This window comes from Aulostomus chinensis, chromosome 18 (genome assembly GCF_037954235.1).
Source record: "Aulostomus chinensis isolate RoL2024-O1b breed Wild chromosome 18, RoL_Achi_v1.0, whole genome shotgun sequence".
Taxonomy (NCBI): domain Eukaryota; kingdom Metazoa; phylum Chordata; class Actinopteri; order Syngnathiformes; family Aulostomidae; genus Aulostomus; species Aulostomus chinensis.
Window position 1 is genome coordinate 2,974,009 of NC_141337.1, and position 24,560 is coordinate 2,998,568.

Below are 24,560 nucleotides of genomic sequence, written 5' to 3' on the forward strand. Positions count from 1 at the left end.
TTTTCTTGACTCGGCGTGACACTCAGATCTACAGCTGCTGATTCTAGTTTGCCCTCTTTTTTTTTTTTTTTACTGTTTCTACTCGTACAAACAAACAAAGAATAGAGACGCACACGCGCGCGCGCACACACACACGGTTGCTGGTCTTCAGGAAGATGACCTACACCGCACATGCGCTGGTAACTGCTGTTCTAGTTCAATGATTGTGCCACAGCAGAACGCAATGTTAATAAGCACATTTTACAGCTGACATTGTGACAGTTCTGAACCAAGGTGGTTCGCTGAGGAGTCACTTCCTGTATCTGTGTCACATGGTTGCCCCAGTGCCCCGCCCCTTCAGAGAGTAGCAGCAGGTTAAGGGAAGGGCCTGATACTGGTTCTGTTACTGATACTCCGACTTCAGTTCTGGCTCCTGAGAGAGGCACACTTTGGTTGATGCAGACCAACCAGTGGTGTGTTTTGAGGGTGAACAACGTGCTAATTTTCTAACTTTATACAGCAACAAAGGGTGGAACATGGAGGACGGAGAAGACCACACAGCACAGCCGTTGCTGTTGAAGACGTGACGCTGGAATGCTGGCGGCGTCTCTCCTCAGACCACGGGACGTTTGTTTACAGCATTTATTGCACAAACTGGATTAAATCACAACCCCTGAAATCCTTTTTAAAACGCTCACGCTTCCCATTGACTACCATTACCTGTGCTAAGCTAACTAGCTGTCAGCCAGGGATTTTTTTTTTTTTAATGTCTGGGTCTAGTCTAATTGGAGGATTTCTCCAAAAAAGAAACCTGGCGTGTTCCTGTTAGATCGCTTGTATTTTATCCTGAGACGTTCAAAGCGAACCATGAACACGTTTGCCGTAGTCGGACAGCGGGAGTGTCGTGTTTATGTGATGGCTGCTGGAATGCAGTTGTGTCTGTGTGATATGTATGGGCCCCTGGCATTCCTGCTGACAGGCAGACCGGAGCTTCGGGCCTCTCGACCTGTCACTCATTGTGGCTGCCCTCTGTTTGGACCCAGTGCTGCTGAGTCATATAGACGGCCTGTCAGTCTCACTTAAGCCCCCCCTGGTTTTTCCATGGTAGTCCCTTCCCATGAGGCTGCTTCAGCATCATACAACTGTTTGAAGCATTTTCAACTGAAAGGTTCAGATGAACAGCAACAGACTTAAGTGTCACTACCGTTTCTTACTTGCTGTACTCAACAGGGATGGGACTAAATATCAATACTGACATCTCCATATTTCATATTAATATTTCAAATGCTGGGCGGTGGGCTGGGTGGTGCAGTGGTCAGCACTGTGGCCTCTCAGCAAGAAGGTTCCGGGTTCGAGTCCCGGCTCAGGCACGGGATCTTTCTGTGTGGAGTCTGCATGTTCTCCCCGTGTCTGCGTGGGTTCTCTCTGGTACTCCAGCTTCCTCCCACCATCCAAAAACATGCAACTGGGGACGAGGCTGATTGATTCTCTAAATACTCTAAATTGACCGTAGGTGTGAATGTGAGTGTGAGTGGTTGTTCGTCTCTCTATGTTGGCCCTGCGATGGACTGGCGACCTGTCCAGGGTGAACCCCGCCTCTCGCCCGTTGACGCTGGGACAGGCTCCAGCCCCCCCGCGACCCTTAATGTGTAGGAATAAGCGGAAGACAATGGATGGATGGATTTCAAATGCCGAATGAGTCCCTATCACCATTTTACATGCAACCTGTATTGTTTCTCCTTAAATTATAATTTGTCCTGAAAGTGTATTTTACACTTAGAGTTCCTACAAACAGAGAAGACATTTATTTAACCTCCTGCATTGCTGCTTTTTGACTCCACAAGTCAGAACAAGCTAGCCTCGTGTATTCGCCCTGAAGCTAAAGGTGACTAGCTGGCTAACAACAGCAAAACCAGCCCACAGTGTCTGTTAAATAAATATAAACTCTCAAGCTTGTCGTCCTGGATAATCCATGTCCCCCTTATGCAGACATATTATCAGTGCCCCCCCCCAAAAAAAAAAAAATCTTTGATTTTATGAAAATTGAACCAACTGTAACCCTTGTGGTTTGACAGTAGCACAGAGCCTGACCAGTTAGCATGTCAAGGCCAAGAAAGATGCTTGCGCTAGCTGGCTAGTTGACGGTCTCATCGAATGGTAAGTTTGTTCAGTACAAATCAAAGTATTTATGGATTACCGAGTATACCGATGGATACAGAGGACGTGGATTATACCACATGAAGCACTTATGGGCTTGTAAACAGACATGTTTGGACAGTTTTGCTGTTGTTAGCCGCCAGTCACTGTTAGCTTCAAACTAAACAGCCATAGCCTCTTTCTGAATTCCGGAATCACAAATAAGTAGCACGCAAGACAAAAAAAAACAAAAAACAAAACATCTTTTGTGTTCTCAAGACACCTATCTTTGAGTACTTGAAAGACAAAGTACACTTATTGGGTGAAGTATCACTTCAAGAAATGTTTCAGAGTTACGATTTTAAATGTTGTTGCTGTTTTAATTTACGCCCTGTCTGAGGAGCTGACGTGCTACAGGGAGGAGGCGGCTCTGGGACAGTCTTTTTTTCAGGCTAGTGAAAGCGGTTCGCCTGGGTCCGTCTTGGCAGTGAGCATTAAACCTGTCAGTGGGCTGGAAGGATGGCGGCTGACAGGTTCGCGCGGGGGACTGGAGGTGTAAAATGCCAGAGTACAAAGCCTGAGCTGAGTGTAACAGAGTCAGACCTCGCGGGCAGCCAGAGACCCGTCTGACTCCAGCTGCATTAGGATTCCAGCCTCCACCTCTTCTCTCTCCTTACACACCCTGCAAATGTCTCCCCATGTTGGACACATGAATCAGCTGACTCCAGCAGCAGGGAGGGCGGGGAGAGGGAGGGCCGCGCCGCCTCTTTCTTCCCTCTGTGTTTGGATGCTTAATCTCCGGGACATATTACCTCAGTGACCAGATCTGAGGCAACAACTGCGATTGTCTAAAAAATCCAGGCAACTGAAAACAAATCGCCTCACCTCAATGATGCAACCTGCGATCGGTCCGTTAAACCAACAAAACTCTGCCAAACCTGCAGCGCGCCATCTGGTTCAGCCTCTATTAACAGACACCGATTGGGATTCAAGTCAGTGTGTTGATGTTTGTCTTCTTTACTAGAACAGAGGCCAGAGAGTAAAGTGCTGTTATTTATTCACTGCCTCCCAGTACCACTGGCTTCCACTCACTGGGACTTTATGGCCCAGTAACAAAGAAGTCCTTTATGTGCTGCTGCTGCTGCTGTTGTTTTACTACCTGCAGCAACACCGGAGTTCCACTGCAGCACCACAGAGCCTCACCAAGTCGACTCGCCTGTCACTGTGTCACACTTGATGGAGGACACATGTCAGTCTCACGGTAGTCCAGGAAAATGTTCATCTCTCGAGTCAAACAGAGAAGTAGTTAATTTACCGCTTCTTCCTCTGTGAAACTCAGCCCGGTTTTCTCAAAACACCCATTTCAGCTGCAAGTGTTCGCCACCCTGCACAGGGACTCCATCACGGGGACTCCTTTGTTTTATTTGACCAAAAAAGCTGAAAATTCTGACGTTTAAGGGCAGAAGAACCAGTCCGTTTGACACGTTTCCTTCAAAACAGCCAATTATTGAAATCGCCGGGATTCACTGACTTGGATCAAATGTTGTAGCTCTGAAACCCCGGGTTCAACACGGTTAACTTTTTTTTTTTTATTGTGTAGTTTATAAAACGTTATTTTATCCACAAAAGCACAGAAAAGAGTCGCCGAGAGGAAGGCAGAGTGCTGCTGACTTCTGGGAACAAACACAAGAGTGCTGAATAAGCATTACTTGAGCAGATTTGAGCGTTTACGGATGCTCTCCTCAACTCACATTCTTTCTGTCTTTGCCTCGAGTAATGCAGATTTTACACTTTGCTGGAAAGTCTGTTCATGTGCTGCACTTTTCCATCCTCAAACCTGCAAGAACTTCAAATCTTAGCAAGCTTTTTTTTTTTTTTTTGGTCTAAACTTCTCGTCAAAGTACCTGTCACGTAGACGACTCCCAAGTCACCAAACACCAGGCGGTCCAGACACTTCTTTTAGACACAGTTTCTTCAAGAAATCTGGCGTTTTCACTTGTTTATTAGAATATTATTTTACTTATTTCAAGAAAACAAGTAAGTCACGGACTAAATGTCTGCTCGATGGTTTTACTTGTCAAGGTTCTGTGTTTTTTGCAGTGAAGGCAGGATTTGGTCTCCACTGAAAACTCATTATTTCATGCATCTCGGGGAACGTGAAGCTTCACCCTCTCGTTGCCAGAGTTGAATTTACTTTTGTTAGTCATGAAGTCCGGCTGCCTGCTAACCAAGACACCCGATATGGAAAATCACTTGCAGATAACAGGATTGTGAAAGATCTAAAGTGAGGACCGAGCGTCCTCGGGGGACGTGAACTTGCAGATGGAGAGCAAGCAGGCCGTCGCGATCTCATCCCCACCAATCACACCTTCCTCTCCACAAGGCAGCCAGATGAAGATGAGCTGGCCTGCTCTGACGTCGCCGGCCCTCTGTTGTCAAGGCAATGGATGGAAATGGTTTGGTAACGCCGCCTCCGGGAGCCTCTCCAGAGTTCAGATTAAGGCAGCTCTCCCTTATGTCCCTCGCCGCTACCATCAATTTGTCTTTGGAGCCAACGAGACGTCTAATAACCTGAAAACAGCGAGCTCCCCCCAGTCCCTCAGTCTCGCTGGAGCCTCCGGTCCGCACACCTTCCTGCCCTGTTATTGTCCAGCAAATGCCAGTGTACGTCTGCTGCCACGCAACAGTTGCCAGTTCAGTTGTAGGTGCACAGCACCAGCTCATACCAGACGTTTCCTCTGGGTTATTGATAGGTTGAGAGACCCAACGTTTGGAGACCCCCCTGTGGCCTCACTGGAGGAAGCCTCCAGCAGCGCCACTCAGGGTGGACCGCCATCTGATGCCTCCTAAAAGGGTTTTGGTGAATGTGACATCGTTGTGCATCGATATTTACTCACAAGCCTACACAATAGTCCCAAAAACGTAGAACACTTCATATCTACCACTAGCACACTGGATACTTGTCACGTTGAGGGAAACATACTTGAAGTGTGCTCAATGATCGTAGCTGCTTTGCTCCTCTTGTTTCTACGGGTCGTCTCCTTCTGTATCTCTGGGCCTCAAAAATGATCATGGCTCATGGCTCTGTGTGATTCCATGACTGAATCGAACATAAATGTGCCTCTCCTCAGTATCAGTCACAAACTTTATAAGCTTTAGTCCCTTGACCTGTCAATCTGCTGCCGTTTTTTTCTGATTATAAACTGGAGTTCTCTTCCTCTTTTGTCTCTGATTGTGTGAGAGTGCATGTGTGGCTGTGTTGAATCGCTGTCCAGACCCTGCCACACAAATTCTTTCTCATTCAGCTGGAACTAAAAGAAAGAGAGAAAGACAAAACGGGGTGAAGAAAGAGTGAGGGAGTGAGTCAGAGTCCCCGGGAGGGGGGGGGGGGGGAGGGGGGGGCGAGGGAAAAAGCCAAGAGACATTTGTAGTTGAGTGGACGAGCACAGACAATCCCTGGCACACAGTTTTTTGAGTGTCATGTAAACCAGCCCTTCGCTCTCCCTTTTTGTCTCTTTCACTGGCTGCCACCCTCCTTTCGCTCTGCCCCACCCTGTGGCCTCTCCGCTCTGCTCTTAGGGGGTTTGCCTCCCTCTATAAAAGCCCTGGTTGAGCCCCGAGTCAGTACCATTCCCTAACATGGAGAGTCAGAGAGCCCAGTCCTCATACAGGAAGCGCTTTGGGCCCCAGGGATCCAGCAGCTCAGGGAGCAGGATTGGGGGTTTGTCTTCCAGTCGCTTCTCATGGCACGGTACCCCTCGCACCCTCACCCACTCCAGCCCCATATCCCGGGTCTCCCTGGGCTCCACCAACATGGCCCTGCTTCTGGGGAGCCCTGTGGACCGACTGGACTTCTCGGCAGACTCTCTGATGAAGGCCCAGTTCAAGGAGACGCGCACCAATGAGAAGGTGGAGATGATGGGCCTGAACGACCGCTTCGCCAGCTACATCGAGAAGGTTCGTCTGCTGGAGCAGCAGAACAAGGTTCTGGTGGCAGAACTGAACCAGATGAAGGGGAAGGAGCCCAGCCACCTGGGGGACATCTACCAGGACGAGCTGAGGGAGCTGCGGAGGCAGGTGGACGGCCTCACCGCCGGCAAGGCCCGTCTGGAGATAGAGAGGGACAACCTGGCTGCAGATGTGTCCACACTCAAGCAGAGGTACATGGGGGTTGGATCTTCTTCTTATTTGGCTCCCTTTGCGTTTCAGTGAGACCTGAAGAATTATGAGTTTCTCTCCAAAACAACATCGGCTGGATATCTGCAAATACAAATATAGATTATTGTACGATGTTATGAAAATAGAAGTTCAGGTTTCAACTCCTTCATTGAGCCAGAAATCATAACCAAAGATTGTGACGATGCAGTTTCACATGGAAAGAGAGAGGGCAAGAGTTCAGTACTCCTTCACGGTCCCGCCCACTATGTGTGTCATCACTAAATTTCAGCTCTATCTGTCAATATATAACATTTTTAAACCATAGATATGATATTTGACCTCAGAAGCAGCATATTTACATCCTGTTAAATGTGATGTAGTTTTCACAAATGTGCAGGAAACCTTTAGTCAACAGGGTTTCGGGTCTTGTTCCTTTAAATTTTGTCCAACAGAGGACAAGGACATCTCCAGAGCCCCGGAGAGGCCAAAGAAAGGAAAATATTCATTTATTTAATTGAGTTACTTTACATTTTTGAGCAAGTCTGTCTTAGGGTCTAAAGATCCAAGAATCCTCTCTGTTCCTCCATTTTGTTCTTTTCTCTCTGTGGTCACTCCAGAGCTCCACAAACATCAGATTTCTTTTTTGAAAATTGTGAAAGCATTTATATGCAGATTGGTGGTTTTTCCTCATTGGAATGCAGACCACCGTGTTCTGCCTGAGCTTTGCTCCTGGATCCCTCTTTACAAACTTGATCCTGACTGAACCCCTCAACACTATTGAGCGAGTGCGGAGGAATGAGGCGAGCACAATGGCGTGGCGCCACAAAGGGAGCAAACAGCCAGGCAGATGTTCTCTTGTCGCCTGTTGCCCCAAAACCCTGAGTGACTGCACTGCTGCTCACCAGGCTTTTCATGCGGGGTGCACACGCTGCACGAATGTGTAATTTCAACTGCAGAACAAGTGATTGAGAGTCTCTCCTTCTCTTCCTGCCCTCCAATTACCACGCAGGTCTTGGTACTGGGAGAGAATAGAGAGTGATGGCTGAGAGGGTCAAAGGTCACCTTTGTGATTCCTGCTGCCCTCCTTGAACAGCTCCATTCAGACAAACGCCGCATGAGGCTCTACAGATGTTTCCACATCTCAGGCCATTTATGTGTGTGTGTGTGTGTGTGTGTGTGTGTGCGTGTGGCAGATGAATGTGTGCAGCTAAGGATGGATTGTGTGCGTGCGTGTGTGTGTGTGTGTGTGTATGTGTTCATCCCGTGGGAAAGGCTTCTGGCTGTTAGATTGAAGCGAATGTGTAATGATGCGTAAGCTGCCCTTTCAGCTGAGCCCCCAGTCGTCCTCTGCTGCCTGGGGAGCAGCACTGTAGAAATCTCATCCAAATGCTCGAAATATGTTTTCAGTCTCCGCAGTCGAGCTGAATTTCAATGACACAAAAGCATCTGCTGGTTTCGTGGCGTTACCGCGAGGCAGCTCAGTCACTGCGGTCATGAGCATGATAGCGGTGCCCCTGTAAAATGCTCATTTAAGTTAAATGTGTATGTTTCTATGGTTACAATCAAAGAAACACTTGGACGCTCATCAAACATGTGAAGTTTGGACAAAGATCCGACCGTGTGGAGTCATGTTACTGCAGTTTCATGTTCTCTGGCCTAAAAAAAAAAATCAGGGTGTCACCATGGTAACGCCATTTAATGAAAACTCCCGGTCTTCACAGTAACCCATCACCGAGTTCTCAAAGTGTTTCTGGTCACATCTGAGATGACCTGCTGGACCAATTAGGAGGAGAATATCAGAGAGTAAAAAAACAAAAAAAACCAAAACATTTCACTTCCTGTTGCCTCCAGGTGTTGCTATGACTCATCCGACCAGGAATTGAATGAGTTTTTCCTTGACCCACCACGTTTGGTGAAAACCAGCCTCCCAGTTCTTGCTGTGTGATCCACAGGAGACCTGCCGTGCGTGGTGGCGACAGTCCCTCAGGGAGACTTGTGTCTGCGTGTCGTGGCTGCGTGCTGTCTCATGCCAACAAACATTTAAGCAACAATGTGTCTCATTTAATGCCAAGCTTTTTCACCCTTTGGTGTGTTACTCAGGTTGCAAGATGAAGTTAGCCTGCGACAAGATGCAGACAACAATCTGAATGCCTTCAGACAGGTAATTCTGTTTCCCACGCGCGGCATCTGAACAATTTATACATTCGGTGTGTCGGTGCTCATCCCTCAATGTGCCTCGATCTTGGCGTAGGATGTGGACGAGGCGTCTCTAAACCGTGTCCAGCTGGAGAGGAAGATCGATGCTCTCCAGGATGAGATAAACTTCCTGAAGAAGATTCATGAGGAGGTAAGAAAACGAAAACATTAAAAAAAAAAAAAAAAAAGACTGAGTCGAGCCACATCTCTGTGACTCATCGGAATGTTCACACACTCTCAGGAGCTGCGGGAGCTACAGGAGCAGATCATGGCCCAGCAGGTGCACGTGGACCTGGACGTGTCCAAACCAGACCTGACCGCTGCTCTGAGAGACATCCGGGTCCAGTATGAAACCATGGCTTCGTCAAACATGCACGAGACGGAGGAGTGGTACCGGTCCAAGGTCAGAAACGTCCTACATCCTGCAAAGCAGCTGGTGTAACGTTTTGGAGTAGAGAGGGTGGGAGTAATGAGAATGAAACTGCTGCAAATAAAAAAAGGTGAAAAAATATGATACAAAGAGTATCTATAATAAGCATTTACTATGTAAGCTGTGAAAATAAAAGGAAATCATGCAAAATAATTCAAGTGGTACTTCACTCAGAAAGTGGATTTTGGTCCTTCGAGTACTCAGAAACAGGCGTCCTGAGCTTGCGAAAAAGGTTTTCTTTGGGATTTCAGGATGCAGAAAGAGCCAGCCGCTTACGATTATCCATCCATCCATCCATCCATCTTCTTCCTCTTATCCTGTTAAGGGTGCTGGGGGTGGAGCCTATCCAAGCAGCACATACAGACAGACAACCATTGGCTCTCCCAGCCACGCCTACAGTCAATTTAGAGTCTGGATTAACCTGGTCCCTCTTGATGTCTTTGGACTGTGGGAGGAAGCTGGAGTACCAGAGAGAACCCAGCAGGAACAGGGAGAACATGGAGACTCACCTAGAAAGACCCCGTGCTCCAGCCAGGGCTCCACCCACAACCTTCTTGCTGGGGGGCCACAGGGAGGACCACTGCTCCACCGGGCCACCCGCTCATAATTAGCTTGAAGCTAATAGCAACTGACAGATAACAACAGCAAAACTGTTAACAGACAACAGACTGTTTATAAGCTCTCAAATGCATCGCTATAATCCACGTCTTCTTTATCCACTCATACGCTCAGTAATCCACAGACACTTTTAACTGGAACATATGTTTTGTTTTTTCCTCAAATCAAAGTATTGTGGATTATTGCGTGTACGGCTTGACAAAGATGATGCAGATTATTCTGGACGACGCATTTGAGACTTTATTCACTGAAATATTTGTGCAGTTTTGTTGTTGTCATTCTCCGTTGGTTTCAAGCTAAACATACGTGGCTGGCTCTTTCTGCATTCTGGAGTCACAAAGATGTGACGCAGGGGGAGGGAGAGAATGTCTTCACAAGCTCAAGACACACATTCGTCCATCCATCGTCGTCTTCCGCTTATTCCTTACTAGTAAGGGTCGCGGGGGGGCTGGAGCCTATCCCGGCATCTATGGGCGAGAGGCGGGGTTCACCCTGGAGAGGTCGCCAGTGACACATATTTGTGAGTACTTGAAAGCCAAAATACATGTTTTGCTAATGTAAATAAGTCTCTTTTTATTCTTTCTGTTCACAGTTTGCTGACCTGACAGATGCAGCCAATCGGAACGCGGAAGCCCTGCGCCAGGCCAAGCAGGAAGCCAATGAATATCGACGTCAGGTCCAGGTGGTGACCTGCGACCTGGAGGCTCTCCGTGGCACAGTGAGTCCTCTCAGCTACACCAAACACCGACGTATCACGTGGCTTATAATCAAAATGATTGACTACTATGAAATTCCGGGCAGAAAGTGGACACATATTGGACAGAGTTGGATCCACACTCCTGCCCTCGCACATTTGGCTGTACATGGAAATGTAAACTCAAAGGTGTTGTTGATGCACTCAGTCCTCGATGGCGTTGTGTTGCGTTCGTGTCAAGTTGCTGCTGTGCTGAAAGCTCAAGTCGTTGGTGCCCAACCTGTGTCGTCATTGATGAGTCGAGTGTGATTTAGGTTCTGGCGTTTCATGAACTATAACTCACTGTTAGATATTTCTAACTCACAAACACGTTTTCCCCCTTTGTATTACTTCTTGGGGACTCCAGAATGCACATAGTCTTAGCTTAAGCTAAGCTAATGGAGACTGGCTGCTAACAACAGCAAAACTATCCAGAATGTCTGTATACAAACTAAAACCGCCCGTCCAGCATAATTCTCTAAATATTGGAGTCACCAAGAAGTCATGCAGGGGACAAAAATGTCTTCTTGAGCTCGATGCACCTAACGATTGGTCACTGAAAGGTAAATTACACTTCTTGGGTGAAGTGTCACTTCAGTTTTAGTCTAATTCATCACCAAGAGAAGTACAGCTAGTATTTTTCAGATGTATTCTTCAGTTTTCCCGTGTCATCACCTGGTCTTGTCTGTCCTCTTTGAGAACGAGTCCCTGGAACGCCAGCTCCGGGAGATGGAGGACCGCTTTTCCATGGACACAGCTGGTTACCAGGATACGGTGGGCCGCCTGGAGGAGGAGATCCAGGCCCTGAAGGAGGAGATGGCCCGACACCTGCAGGAGTACCAGGACCTCCTCAACGTCAAGCTGGCCCTGGATATTGAGATCGCCACCTACAGGAAGCTGCTGGAGGGCGAGGAGAGCAGGTGTTGATTTGACACAAGAGCAGATGAAGTAAACAAATGAACAGTGAGATTTGCAGTAACTTTCTCGTCTCTGTGTCTCAGGATTACCATTCCAGTTCAGAGCTTTTCCAACCTGCAGTTTAGAGGTCAGTATCCACCACCCCGGTCTTGTTATAATCTCACCATTCCGCCAATAATTGGGATTTTTGGGGGTTAAAATCTAAAAATGCTGGCTTGATAAATTCTCTTTTGGTGATGTTAGCCTCAAGTATCCCCAGGTATCTCAGGGCAACATGATTCCTTCAGTGAGACGCTTTTAATCCGACAGAGGATGTAACATCAGGACGTTCCATGAAAGGAACTGTTTTCTGACTCACTCTGTGTGGTTACTCATTGTATGGGACGTGTTAGTAACTGAATGACCCAATGAATACTTTCACATACTTCAGGATGATATACTCACAAAGACTCCCTGAATGAGTTTTTCTCCACTGTCTCGGCACGTTCATCTTTTAGAAACCAATCTGGACACTAAAACTCCGGAGGCCCATGTGAAGAGGAGCATCCTGGTTCGGACTGTGGAGACCAGAGATGGCGAGGTACGAGTGGGACTCTCTCGGGTCAGGCTGCACGCTGCACCTCCCACATATTACCTCTAGAGGGCAATGTCAAGCCCCTCTGAAGGGTTTCACAACTGCTGGCATTTGCTTCGAGTCCAAAACTCCAAGAGAGAGGAAAAGATTGAATACGATCTCCTCTTTGTCCAGCCTGTTTCTTCTAGACACAACTGAGCTCGGGAGCATTCCTCCTAATTTCAGCTCCTGACAAAAAGCCCTCCTTTAGTCTCAGCTCAGTCTTAAACTCTCCTTTTGTCTCCCTCTTCTCAACCCTTTCTGTCTGAAATAAGAAGCCTTTTTTCTTCTTTTTCAAAAGGGAACTTGATTGGCTCATAAATGAGCCTGAACAATATCAGAGATTTATCTCAGGAATGTGAATGAGCAGCAACGTTTTCTACATGGATTCGTCCTTTTTGTATCTGTAAGTCTGATTTCTTTTCTTTTCAGATCATTAAGGAATCAACCACTGAACACAAAGATCTCCCGTAATACGACGGCTTCTCATCTGGTCCTCGGTCACAATCTACTGAATGATTATTACAACTCTTCTCTGCTGTAAACCCCAAAAATGTCCCACCAGAGCCATTAAACTATTTCATTTTATCACCGTCATCACCCAAAATTTCAATTTTACAGCCCTCAAATCATGATAAACATTCTCATAACAATTTCTACCAAAATGTCAACGTTTAGCTTGACATGAACCAGACCAGTCGACTGAAATGGTTCGTCCCAGTAAAACCACTGGGAAAGATGTTTTAACTTGGACTGGCAGAACAGATTTCTAGCGTTGTTTCTGAGTAGCTGCCATAGAAGAGGTCTTCAAATGTAGCGATCGCTAACGTGTAGCAGGTCGGCATGTGGTTATGTGTATGTGAAGCGTGTTAAGAGAAGTACGGGAGGGAGAGCGATGACGTCAGGTTTGAGTTTTGGCGCGTGTGTTTGTCAGAGTAGAACTGGCGGAGGAACCAGCGAATCTGGGATGGTTTGAACCCGTTTCTGCTGCTTTTTCATTTACCTTTGACGCAGCAGCCGTCTTTGTCTCAGTGTTGCTTCGTGTGTTAAAGGCTCCACGCGGCTGGACTGATTTATGATGGCTAGTTCAGTTTTGATGGAGATTAAACCTCTTCTTGAACAGGAGTTGGGTGCTGTGGGGTTTGTAGAGATCATTAGGATGAATTAAATTACTATTTTGAGACCAAACAAACCTGCTGTGAGCAGGTAGAACGGATGGAAGCGTACGAACGAGCAGCGCTTCACTTTGCAGCACAACATGAGTCCACTAGGAAAACCCTTGAAGCATTCGAAGGTTGAACAGTTAATCCAAGGTTAACTCGTTTCATTTGACCCAAGATTACACCCGCATAAGTCTTGACATGTGTTTAGTGTGTGTTCCAAAAACTGACAACAACAGCAAAAAGTAGCATGACTGCATTGCGGCGTATGCCTTTGCAATGTGCGCCTGTCACGGTGACCTTGACCTTTTCCGGTTCACCCTCACGTAACAGTCGACATTAGAAGAAAAATCCTCAAGGCGTTAATGAAGAATTGTGCTGGTGTGAAATAACCTTGACCTTCGAGGAACAAAACCATTTGAGTTAATTCCTGAGCCCAAGTGGACGTCTGCACCAAATCATAAATTCCTCCCTCCCTTTTTTGTTCCCCGCACCATCCTTGAGTGGCGGTGGACGTTTGTGCCAACTCACAGTACACTCAAGGTTTTCCTCCTGTCTGAATGAGACGGGGAGGTGCGACAGAAAAACCTAAGACCTTCAACACTGGACCTTCACTCCTCCTCATCGTCTGGTCACCACACCCCCAGATGGTGGCGTTCCCTGTCGGAGGCAGGATGATTATTTGACACCTGGACATGCGAGGAGGCGTATGAGGCTGGGGGTGTAGTGAAGCTTTTTTTGAAAGCTGAAGCGACCTTTGCCCTCCAGCCTCCAGTGAAGCTTCCCCTTCGCCCTGCAAGCACATCAGCATGTGTCTGTGGTGGTTGAGAGGTACCGGAGAGGGAGGCAGAGCCGGGGCTGTGGCGATAATCTCCAGCAGATCCGGCAACCTGCTCCGGGAACTTTTGTTTTTTGTATTCACGGGGAGGACGGGAGGCGAGGAAGATGAGCGGACGTCACAGCTCAAATACTGTAATCCAGACCCCATCCTTTGCTGGAAGCCCTGCTGACGGAGACCCTGCTGCCGCTAATGAGAGTGGTGCTCGGCTGAAGCTGTCTGTCTCTGCACCCGTCGCCAAGGACACGCTGTGATTTGCGTTCCCATGTGCCTCCCACCTTTCCCCCTCCACCACATCAACCCCTGCCACTCAACCCCTCCTGCGCTGACTTTGTTTTGTTCTTTGAATGTCGATCCTAAATAGTTTGTTGTTCCTGAGTCATGTAGAGAAGACATTTGAGTCCTGATTTTTTTCTTTTCTTTCTTCTTGGAAGACGCATCTGCAGATATAACATTAGTTCTGACCACTGCTGCATGCTATGACACCATGTTAACTTAACAATAATAAAACACTTTCATGATAAGAATCGATGCTCCGTGTTTCAGCGTTCCTTTTTTTTCTTGATCGGTACATTTTTCGTGGTCTTGTTCCGTTTCTTCGGACCTGTTCGACCTCTCATCTTGGTGTGCAGAAGCTTCAGCAGGGCCACTCGTCATTCGTCGCAAGATGAACCACGGGAAACAAGAGTTGTCTCTTATTATTGTTGATAAATTTATCTCATAATTCAAGATAACAAATCGTCTTGTATTGAAATAATTAAACTCCCAATCGTCATTATCTGGAGAGAACAACTGTGATGTCATTTTGAGTAGTTCATGGTCCTGTCGTCAGCATGTCATTTCCCGTTGCCACCAGGAGGCGCTGTGACTAATCTGTCTACAAAGAGTATTGATTGCTGACCCTTAATCCCGTCGACATACAAACAAGTAAATGTCGGAGGAAACACGACCTTGGAGGTGACCTTGAATGTAGAGCGGGTGTTTGAACGCTTCAGCCGCCTCCAGGTCCAGAGGGGGGTTCACGGTCTCCAGCGTTGGTATTTTTGGCTGACAGGTTTAGGAACTCCCACACTAAAGCAAAATTATACCCTTTCAGACAGCGTCAACAAAAGAGGAACAGCTGGAATCTGCGTCACGGCTGACGCCATCGTACAGGTGGACCTAATGGTGGTCGGCCAGGGTCACTAATGGAGGGCAGAAGACGCACGTCCCCGTTTCTGATTGTTTTATGCTGCTGAGCAGGTGGGTTCACTCCCCGTAGCACCACAGCTCATTATGAGTGTAACTGTACATTCAGGCAGGCAATAATTGTGGCTGATAACAGTGTCTCTGCGATGTGAATGCACACCTGACTGGCTTCAGACACTTCATACCCTCCTGTGCTTCCACTCCTGAAGAGACAACGCTTGTTTACGTCCCATCTGGAGGTTGTTGTTTTTTGTCTTCACCTCTGTCTGGTTTGTTCATTAGCTTGAAGGGAACGTCCCCTGAAATATTCCCGGGATGATATTCTGAGAGTCCTCTGAATGACGTCCCGCTAACCTTTCATAGACCTCGTGACACTCTGGTAATGTCCTGGGAATGTGACACCACAACGTCCTTCACACCAGCGGAGATGTTTTGGAACATGCAGCTCTCAACATAACCTTCCAGTCTTTTCTCCAGGTTTTCCTCCGTTAGTGGCCCTGCGGAGTGTGTGGGTAAGACTGTATCTGTTTTGGCCAGCTCTTATCAGTGGAATGGAGGGTCTCAGGTCGGCTCAGAAGGCGGCCCTGAGCTGAAGGAATTCCAGGCTGATAAAACTCTCAGGCGCTCAGGAATCAGGTCCTGTCGTCTGGAGCACTTTCCCGCCTGGTCCTTTTCCACAGGGCCGGGAAGGGGCGAAGGCTGGTGTAGACGGACACTTCTGAGCTCAGTATCTCTCCAAAGCAATGAAAGCCAGTCATGTAAGCAGGAGAAAACACGGATCCTCCACCCAACTTGTGGAAGTGAGGACTTCCAGGAAGTGCCGGCGTGGTGGGATTCTTACTTCCCCGGCACATCCGACCAGTACGGTTTCATTTGTCACCAGTAAAAGATGTCAGAAACAAACCTCCCATGGTTGAAATGGTTGGTTTAGTTACTGTAACGATCAACAATCAACTAACAAAAGGAGGACATCCACGTCGGCATGTCTGCCTGTGATGGGGGCGGGGCCTGTCGTGTTGACATCACGTTACGATTAGCATGCCTTTGATGCGACGCTCAATATGATTATTGTTTAATTTCCTCAGCAAAACGTCAAACGCTTTCCACCATAGCGAGCATGTTCTGATTTTATATATGATAGTAAACAAAATATCAGCATTGCGTTTTTAGTTTTTTTCCTAAAAGATTTCTTTTTTCCTGATTTTATCGACCAGCCATCTTTTACAAATCAATAAAGCCAAAGATGATGTGACGATCATAAGCTGCAGACCTCCACTGTGGATCATTTCCTCCTGCTGCAGGAAGTCTAATGGCTCACAAAATGTTGTGCAACACTCCTGTTCTTTGTTGCCTAATACGGATGTGCGCTCTTTGCACCTCACATTTGTGAAATACCCACTTTAAAAATCGTTTTTTTGGAGAACAAACACACTCATGAGGCTTGGAAAGCAGGACTAAACTGAGTTTTACTTTCCATTTCCTGTTTGTAGAAGCAGCGGCTGCGATGCTGCAGCTGGTCCGATGGACTCACATGTATGGCCAGGTGTTGCGGGCCGTCCTGGTCCGTTGGGCTCTTTGTACGTGACACTCTTCAGCGCGCATTCCTGTCTTACTTGACTCTCACACCAAAGGGTCATGGGAAGGCATGTGTGCTCCTTGGCTAATTTTAGCCTTCATTTATCAAGGCCATTGAGACAAAACACAGAGCAACCACCTCCTCCCGTCTGCCGTGGCTGTGAAGCCACACTGCCTCTGATCTCCAAACACCCTTCAGAGACTCCGCCATCACCGTGGGGCTCAGAACTCTCCGGCTCCTCTGGGGACAAAGTGGAGGGACGACTCTACCGCTCGCCGGCTTAGAGGGTCATTCGCGTGTTCTTTGCGCCGCATGATAACAACAAAAGGTCAAAACTAGACTCACTTAGGCTCTGGAATAAATGTCAAATGGGATTTGAGGTTCAGAAGGACGGCAGGTGCTGAGACGGCGCGCAAGTGACATCACCACGGAGCGCTGCGTCCCCATGAGTCCCCTGGGCCTAAAACCCATGGATTACTGATGATAATCAGCTCCAAGGCTAACAAAGGTTTATGAGATGTACGGTTTATGTTGAGGAAGATGTGTAATAGAGTACAAAGCTCATGTTTGGCTATAAGTGAGCGACGCAACACCCGCGCGACATCATCGTCACCCCGACTAGCTTTGCACTCGGCGTGATGATGTTTAATGTCCTGGACGACAACCTCTCATTTAGCCACCTGTTAGCAACCTCCTTTTTTAAGACACATAAACGCTTTGAAAATTCCCAAATGTGACTTTCTGACACGGAAGTGCGACAAACTTATTTTGGGGTTTGAAGACTCATTCTCGCCTCCCTTTACTGTCTTGCTCCGGCCTCGGACGCGTCTGAGCAGTGAACACATGTTCACTTCCTTCTTCCCTTGGGTTTATTGGTGCTTCAGGCGCAGTCGCCTCCACCCCATGATGCCTTTTGGTACATTCAGATTTGTATTTATTTATTTTTTTAATGAAAGCAAATTAACGCAAAACCCTCCAAGTTGAAGGACTCGTCAACAGTTTCAAACCAGAGCTAATTAAATATGAGTGTGAAAGCCCCTTAAGTGTGTATGTTTGTTAGCTCTTCCTTCTGCAGGCAGCCATGTTTCAGTGTGCTTTGACAGTCAGACCCACTGGGGGGGGTACCCGGGGGGGGGGGTACCCCAGGGGGAGGGTGACGTCACTGCAGGCTCCCTAAGGGTCTTGGATCTGTGATAATAAAAAATAAAGCAGAACTTCAACCTTCGCTCAGTCAAATAGACAGCGGAACTCAGCCGCGGCTGCGTCTGTGAGCCCAAACTCACAATATCCAGCGTGTGACAAGAAGCCGCGTGGGGCCTTCGGGTGACCTTTAAGTAGGTGTAGCACCATTGAAACGGGCTTGAACGTCAGCTCCCTCCATGAATGCACTCCTGAGCCAGGCTTTGTGGTTGGAACAGATGGAGTCCTTCAATATTCAAGTCCAGGAGAAAACACACAAGTCATGACAGCTGAATGACAAATGTTAAATAAAGTCCTCAAGGGAAAATTGTGATTTAAAAAAAATATATATATTTTGGGATGTAGAAATAAGATTTAGTTTGGCTCTAAAAAAAAAAAAAAAGGGGGGGGGGCATCCCATTCGTAAAACAAAAATTGCTGTCTGTGTTTTTCAGTAAGTCTGGGACTGGTTAGTTTCACAGTCACGGACCTGTAAAAACCAGAGCACATTGTCACTTCACGTGACTTCAAAACCATGTTTTATTCCTGTTGTTCTTATGTGTGTGTGTGTGTGTGTGTGTGTGTGTGTGTGTGTTTTGACGGCTCTGCTTCTGCTCGAGCGACACTCCTCCAGCTCCTGTGTGTTGCTGCTCTAAATGTTGGCTCTCTCTGACTTCTCTCTGACCAAAAAAAAAAAAAAAAAAATTTGTTTCCTGAGAGATATATTGTGGGTATGATTCTACACATGCATAAACAATGTATGAATGCCATTTGAAGCTTATCATGACCGTAGATAAATATAATAGTCCTGAAGAGTGATGGCAGCCACGGAGGGAGCAAGGATGCTGCTATTTTGAGCGCAGAGACTTGTGATGTGGAGTGAAGCAGAGTAGACAGATGAGGGTCTGCACACTGTCAGTGTCAGACCTCTGTCAAGGCAGCCATAGTCCCGCACGATGCCTCGACTATCAAAATAAAACATGGATTCATGCAGCATACAGCATCGAAAACCCACTACAAATCTCTGAATGTACTACATTTCTCCCAGTTACTGTCTCTGATTTTTTTTCAGTCATCAACCTAAATATTTCACCATTAATATGTCATCCTATAATGGCCAAAAAGATTTGTGGTTTATGTCTCACCACGTAGTAGATCAGCAGCTACCGTCATTGTTCAAAATATGTATTTCTTCAGCACTTTTATTTCATTTTGCTCCGTTTTACTGATACTGCTGTGGTCAAAGCTATTTTTCTGGAGAACAGCTTAAAGGTGCTGACTGTTCTCATGCTATGAGCATTGATGCTCCATGTCAGTTTACTAAAATTCTGTTAAAAGTAATTTTTTTATGTTTTTAAGAGCTAACTTTTTGGTGAACAAATTGAAGGTGCTAACAGTTCATATGCTACCAGCAACGATGCCTGTTGTGGTTACATTTCGTGGGTTTGCTAACTTTCTGCTAAATTCCCTCAATTGTTTCTCAGATTTCTCATTTTCTTTCGCCAGTTTTTAGTAAACCAATCGAAGTTGCGACCTATTCTCATGACATTGGTGTTGATGCCTATCATGGCTGTGTTTGATATATTTGTTAATGCTACGCTAAAATGTACATTCTGTTTCCTTATTTTCATGTTTTAAGCTAGTTTTTGGGTTTACCCCCTGAAGGTACTAACTGTTCTCACGATATCGGCGTTGATGTTTCGTAGATATATTGAATACATTTGCCAGTGGAACACTAAAATCTCATGTTACCTCAATAATTTCTTAAATTTATAAACTGGTTTTGTCAAAATTTGGTAGTTGTTCTCATTTAATTAGCGCCGATGTAGTACACTTCATGATGCATGCTAAAGTGTTGCTAAAAGCTCTTGGGCCGTTGAGCTAACGGTTGTCCTCACATGGCCGGAGGAGGTTTACCATTTACCACTTTAATATTATTACTTGATAAAGACTTTTATAATTACACATTGTTTGAAGAGCATGCCAATTATTAGGCCCGATTACATTTATTTTGAAAAGCTAATTAAACATTATTTCCGCGCCCTTCTGGGCTAACTGAGGCGTGTTTGACACAGCCGTCGAGCTGCTCCTGTAGAGCCTGGCGGCGGCGGGGGGGCGATCGAGGGGGAGGGAATCCGGCCAACAGGAGCTTCTTCTCCGCCGTCCTTCGCGCTAACTTGAGACGTTATGTTGTGTTTGTGACACAAACGGGGAGATTTTCTACTCCGCTGCTTTTTCTTTTTTGCTCCTAACTTCTGTCCCCTCGAGCAGACTCGACTCCTCATCGTGGCAGCGTGTGGTTTGTTGTTGTTGTTTTATTTTTTTTTCCTTCGCTCTCTTGAAAGGTTAAGTGATGCGGGAGGCTTTTGCTGTACCCTAGCCTACTTTTCTACATTGTCAGCCTGCAACATCCAGCATCGGCTATCGCCCTGGCAACCGGCCCTACTCTCCATCACTCCCCATCGCTTCATCCCTCACCGTCAAGCGGCAGCCTGCGAAAGACACAAAAAAACCCAACCTGCTTCTGTCGCCCGGAACAAGAACAACCGCACTTTGCAGGCTTTTGCGCGGCGTTTTTGTTTTTGTTTTTTTCGTTTGTAAATCTTTATTTTTGTTTCGTTGTATCAGGAGTGCCAGGTTTTTATTGAACTAGTGAGGTTCATGTGTCGGAGAAGTCCTTCCTCTCGGAGCCAAAATGCCTGTGAGACGCGGTCACGTTGCGCTCCAGAACACCTACCTGGACACCATCATCAGGAAATTCGACGAGCAAAGTAAGTGCACGTTAAATCAGTCGAGTTGCGTGCTGATGGAAGACGCACCTCAGCAAACACTAGGTTTCTACATGTTGCCCGCCGGCAGCCTACACGTGTGGATTATTTCCCACTTTTCTAACATCCTCTGCAGCCTGGACGGGTTCCATATCCCCGTGTAGTCACAGAGAATTGATTTCTGACATCGTGGAGTTGGCGCCCGCAGTTTTACGGCAGGATTGTTAACACTGACGCTTGTTTGGTGCAGGGTGCACTTTTTTTTTTAAGACATCAAATCACGTGGGTGCAACCTTTCGGGTGTCACACCAAAGTGTCATCCAGGTGCCCCCTTTTAAAGCTGATTACTTGGTGTGGAAGGAGCAGTTAGGTACCAAGATTCCCAGTCGACCAGATCCTGGTACCTCTCAGGTGCTGAGTCCTCGGTCACCAGAATCAGTCCCGCTGACACCGAATGTAAGATTTGAATAGAATGTCGATTCATTTGGCCTCTTTCATCCTGTGAGCAGGGGACAGCCTCCCAGGCTTTCCTGAGAGGTCTCGTTTGTCTCCTCTTCGTTGGGGATTTTTTAAAATTTAATTCTGTTTAGTGCAGCTGCTGTCTATCTGTCTATCCATCTATCTATCTGTCTATCCATCTATCTATCCATCTATCTGTCTATCCATCTATCTATCTGTCTATCCATCTATCTATCTATCTGTCTGTCTGTCTATCTATCCGTATGTCTGTCTCTCCGTCTAGTTTGTGACCTCACACCTCACATTATGTTCCCCTGGTGTGAAGACTCACCACAAATCACACCTTTAAAATTCACTGAGGCCTTTTTTTTTTTTTTTAAGAACTGGTGCTGGATCAGTTCTCTCTGGGTCATTTTTACCCCCCTTGGCAACATTCGTGGTTAAAAGAAGCCGTAGAACATGACGCTTCTTTGGGGCGTCATGTTCTCCGTTCTCTTTCGTCTCCTTGTTCTTTCCTGCTCGTGCGTCACTGAAATTAACCTGACGGATCCCAAACGTGGAGAGCCAGTCGATCCCCACAGCTGTTAACCAGACCTGATCATGCTTGAATCTATTAATCTCCTTTGAGGAAGCTCTCTTACGTAAGGCCCTTACTGTATGTCTTTAGGTGTGTGCACGCGGAGCCACGTGCACATGCACGGCCAGGTGAGTGCACGTGCCACAGCGGCGCTGCTAAGCAACGGTGTGACGATCGGTCTTTCCGCTTTGAGCCCCAGATAATGACTTTGGACAGGATACGCTCTCCACCAGCGGAGCATTTACTTTAAAGAGAGGGACTGAGAGGAGAGTCCCCTCCTCTCCGCCAGCACAGAGCTGTTTAACCCAGTTCCACCACTGCATGATAAAAGGCCAGGCAGAGGTTATGTATGTACCTTTCATTCAGCTCATTGAACTCCTCCATTAACAGCCCTCGAACCAGGCTGTCCTGGTTCCCTGTCATGGTGGGCAGTGTTTAGGAAAGGTACTTCCAGCAGTTCCCCGAGCATGGCTCCTGATTACAGGACCGGTAGCTTCTGCTGTTTCTGCTCCATTTGTAAAGGAAACAAATCACTTTGAGTGGAGGCACATGAATAAATTCCATATAAAGGAGGAATTTCTGCCGGAGTATCATAGACAGACCCTGAAATTTCCCACAAGTTTACCCGCGAGTGGGTGTGAAGCCACAGAGGCTCTTAGACTGAAGTGCCCAGCTGCTTCTGCTCGGCCCCTTGGGAGAAATTGTGACGCTAATAACATTAGCGCAGTGAAAGATGGACTTCATTAGTTCCACTTCAGCTGATTGTCGAGTAGAGTGAAGGAAAGATTTAAGAGCAAGGAGTTGTTCATGTTGGAACAGCAGACGGTCAGAGGATCTTGAGCGCCCTGCGCTAAAGCGCTTTTAATCATAACTGCTAATGAACTGGAGATAGAATACACAAATATAGAAAATGCACTCAGGGACCATACATTTCCACGTCATGGCGTCCGTCAGCATCGGTGTTGACGCATGAACGAGGCTGAGAATCCAACTTTGGCCCACAGCGGCTACGCAAAAGCGATCCTGCTGAAAGATGACTAGCCCAGCTTAGCCAGCTAGCCTTGATCCAAAACTGATTTAAGACGAGAGTGAAGGTTCTGCCTTGGGTGATATCACGATGGAATGTCAGTGCTTAGTTCAACAGAAAACAGCATTGTGATTTCTTAAAGCCGCCATCCACCAGCTCAACTCAAAAGCTAGCCATGGGCTAGCGCTAGCCAAAGCTGCTTTTACCCTTTTCTTCGTTCTGTTCTCTTTCACTGAAAAATCAAATTCATGATAAAAACAAATTCAGCTCGATTCCTCTTGAATATGCAGACCTGAAACTGATGACCTGGCTGACGTGTTTCCAGCAGATTCAGCCGAAGCTTTTGTGTGAAATGTTTTGTTTTGGGTTTTTTTTTTGTCGTTGTGAGTTTGACTCATTTTGTACACTGCTTTTTATTCTGTGTTTCCTTTTATTGCTGCGTAAAGTCAGTTGACCTTCACCCACAATTAACGTTGAGGACAATTTATGACATTTCCACCCGCCAGATCGCAAGTTCCTGATTGCCAACGCCCAGATGAAGAACTGTGGCATCATCTACTGCAACGAGGGCTTCTGCCAGATGTTTGGTTTCACCAGGTCGGAGATCATGCAGCAGCCTTGTACCTGCCAGTTCTTGGTGGGGCCCGGTACCATGAAGAGCGCCCTGACCCAGCTGGCTCAGGCCCTGCTGGGCTCAGAGGAGCGCAAGGTGGAGATCCTCTACTACGCCAAGGAAGGTAAGGAGGAAGGACAGGAGAGAGACAGCGTGTAGCAGGGGTGAGACAGAAAATGAGAAAACGATGTTCTCAGAGCCTCTTGGTTGTCGACCTGAAACACTGCTGTGGTTTCCCTGGTTTTAGTTTCAGGTTTTATGATCTCTTAACTGCTACCATTTGACATGAAATAGTCCTCAAAATGATGAAGTGGTAATCCATACGAAGTGCCCGCATGGTCCCGCCAGCTGTCCATGGAACTGTTTAATTCTTTTATCGTGCATTCAACAAGAAACTAAAGATCAAACGGTTCTCTCGCTAATCCGTCACCTCAACGTGTGGCAACAGCTTCTGGCATGACGTGATCCTGAAAACCAGTGGTGGAGTTTGGTGATCAGCTTTTAAATCGCCGAATGTGTCCTGGGCTCTGAGTCACAACCCCGGCCGGACCAGACAGGCAGACGCTCCCTCGTGTTCTTAATCTCCTCGCTTCCATTGATGCTCCCTCTGATCCTGCAGACTGGTTTCTGGGTGCAATCTTAATCTCCCACCTACCCGCCCCTTCACTTTCCTTATCCTCTCATCGCAGATGAGGAAGTAAACACAAGATTTTGATTCAGGCGATTTACTGGAGGTTCGCTCGCCTCCGAGCTTCATTTCCTGCTGATTTGACGCTGCCGCCAGCGCAGAAACAAACCAGTGCTAAGGTTCCACCTGTGAACACCTCCCTCCCCTGCTTACCTGTCGCTGGCACCGAGACTCACCCGGGTGGAAACCAGTGATGGTAACAAGCAAACCCGCCGGGTCTCAGTGAGATTGCAGCTATCTCATTAGCTGCCTCCTTCCATACACAGACATACACACATGTGTCTTTTGGCCATTTAGGCATGTGGCATGCTGTCTATTGCGCTGTTGTCATGGAAATGTGACCAGCGTGCCAGCTCGCAGCCTCTAAGCATCTATTTGTTTTATTCGGCGTCCCACTGTGCACCCAGACTGTACAGGCAGGAAAATTTTGCGAACAAGTGGCCACAATGCGATTCTAGAGCGAGCCGGTTGATTTTTTTTCCTACTTTAACGCCAGATTGTATTTCTGTTGGAGTCTGAATGTGTGAATGGATGCTGAGTGCAGTGTGTGTGTGTGTGTGTGTGTGTGTGTGTGTGTGTGTGTGTGTGTGTGTGTGTGTGTGGTCGGCCCTCTCCCTCGTCTCTATTTTTAGACCTCGCTGATTGCAGGGTGAAGTTAGACCTGATGGAAGTGTTTGTCCTCTTTAGGTTAGAGTTTGACCTGCCA

At 47.1% G+C, this 24,560-nt stretch overlaps 2 protein-coding genes and 1 long non-coding RNA gene across 5 annotated transcripts in view; all 3 read left to right on the forward strand.

The window, feature by feature from the left end:
* Window positions 1–2,028: 2,028 nt before the first annotated feature.
* On the forward strand, window positions 2,029–5,483 carry LOC147244677 (uncharacterized). The gene is made up of 3 exons (XR_015110032.1): window positions 2,029–2,136; window positions 4,375–4,779; window positions 4,869–5,483. It is a non-coding gene; the product is annotated as an uncharacterized LOC147244677 (long non-coding RNA).
* A 129-nt stretch (window positions 5,484–5,612) lies between these two features.
* Window positions 5,613–14,310, forward strand: gfap (glial fibrillary acidic protein). The gene is made up of 9 exons (XM_086185271.1): window positions 5,613–6,275; window positions 8,374–8,434; window positions 8,525–8,620; window positions 8,711–8,872; window positions 10,110–10,235; window positions 10,950–11,170; window positions 11,252–11,295; window positions 11,666–11,748; window positions 12,214–14,310. Exons 1-9 carry the CDS (start codon window positions 5,755–5,757, stop codon window positions 12,253–12,255), a joined length of 1,356 nt encoding a protein of 451 aa, XP_086041397.1. The 5' UTR covers window positions 5,613–5,754; the 3' UTR covers window positions 12,256–14,310.
* Window positions 14,311–19,115: 4,805 nt separating this feature from the next.
* kcnh6a (potassium voltage-gated channel, subfamily H (eag-related), member 6a) overlaps window positions 19,116–24,560 on the forward strand; it is a 30,288-nt gene continuing 24,843 nt past the window's right edge. The window contains exons 1-3 of one of the 3 annotated variants that reach the window (XM_086184284.1): window positions 19,116–19,161; window positions 20,351–20,493; window positions 23,060–23,290. In XM_086184284.1, coding sequence (XP_086040410.1) covers window positions 20,418–20,493; window positions 23,060–23,290 — 307 coding nt within the window. In that variant the 5' untranslated portion in view covers window positions 19,116–19,161; window positions 20,351–20,417. Of the gene's footprint in view, window positions 19,162–20,350; window positions 20,494–20,851; window positions 20,947–21,579; window positions 21,655–23,059; window positions 23,291–24,560 lie in introns of those variants that run through there. The other 2 variants (XM_086184285.1, XM_086184286.1) reach the window with 2 other exon arrangements.

What these genes read in the sequence shown, in the direction of transcription:
- gfap (XM_086185271.1), top strand. Translation starts at nt 5,755, where the DNA reads ATGGAGAGTCAGAGAGCCCAGTCCTCATACAGGAAGCGCTTTGGGCCC. An exon ending in CTGGAGGGCGAGGAGAGCAG is followed by an intron (nt 11,171 to 11,251) that starts GTGTTGATTTGA and finishes TCTGTGTCTCAG; the next exon opens with GATTACCATTCCAGTTCAGA. An exon ending in TGGAGACCAGAGATGGCGAG is followed by an intron (nt 11,749 to 12,213) that starts GTACGAGTGGGA and finishes TTTTCTTTTCAG; the next exon opens with ATCATTAAGGAATCAACCAC.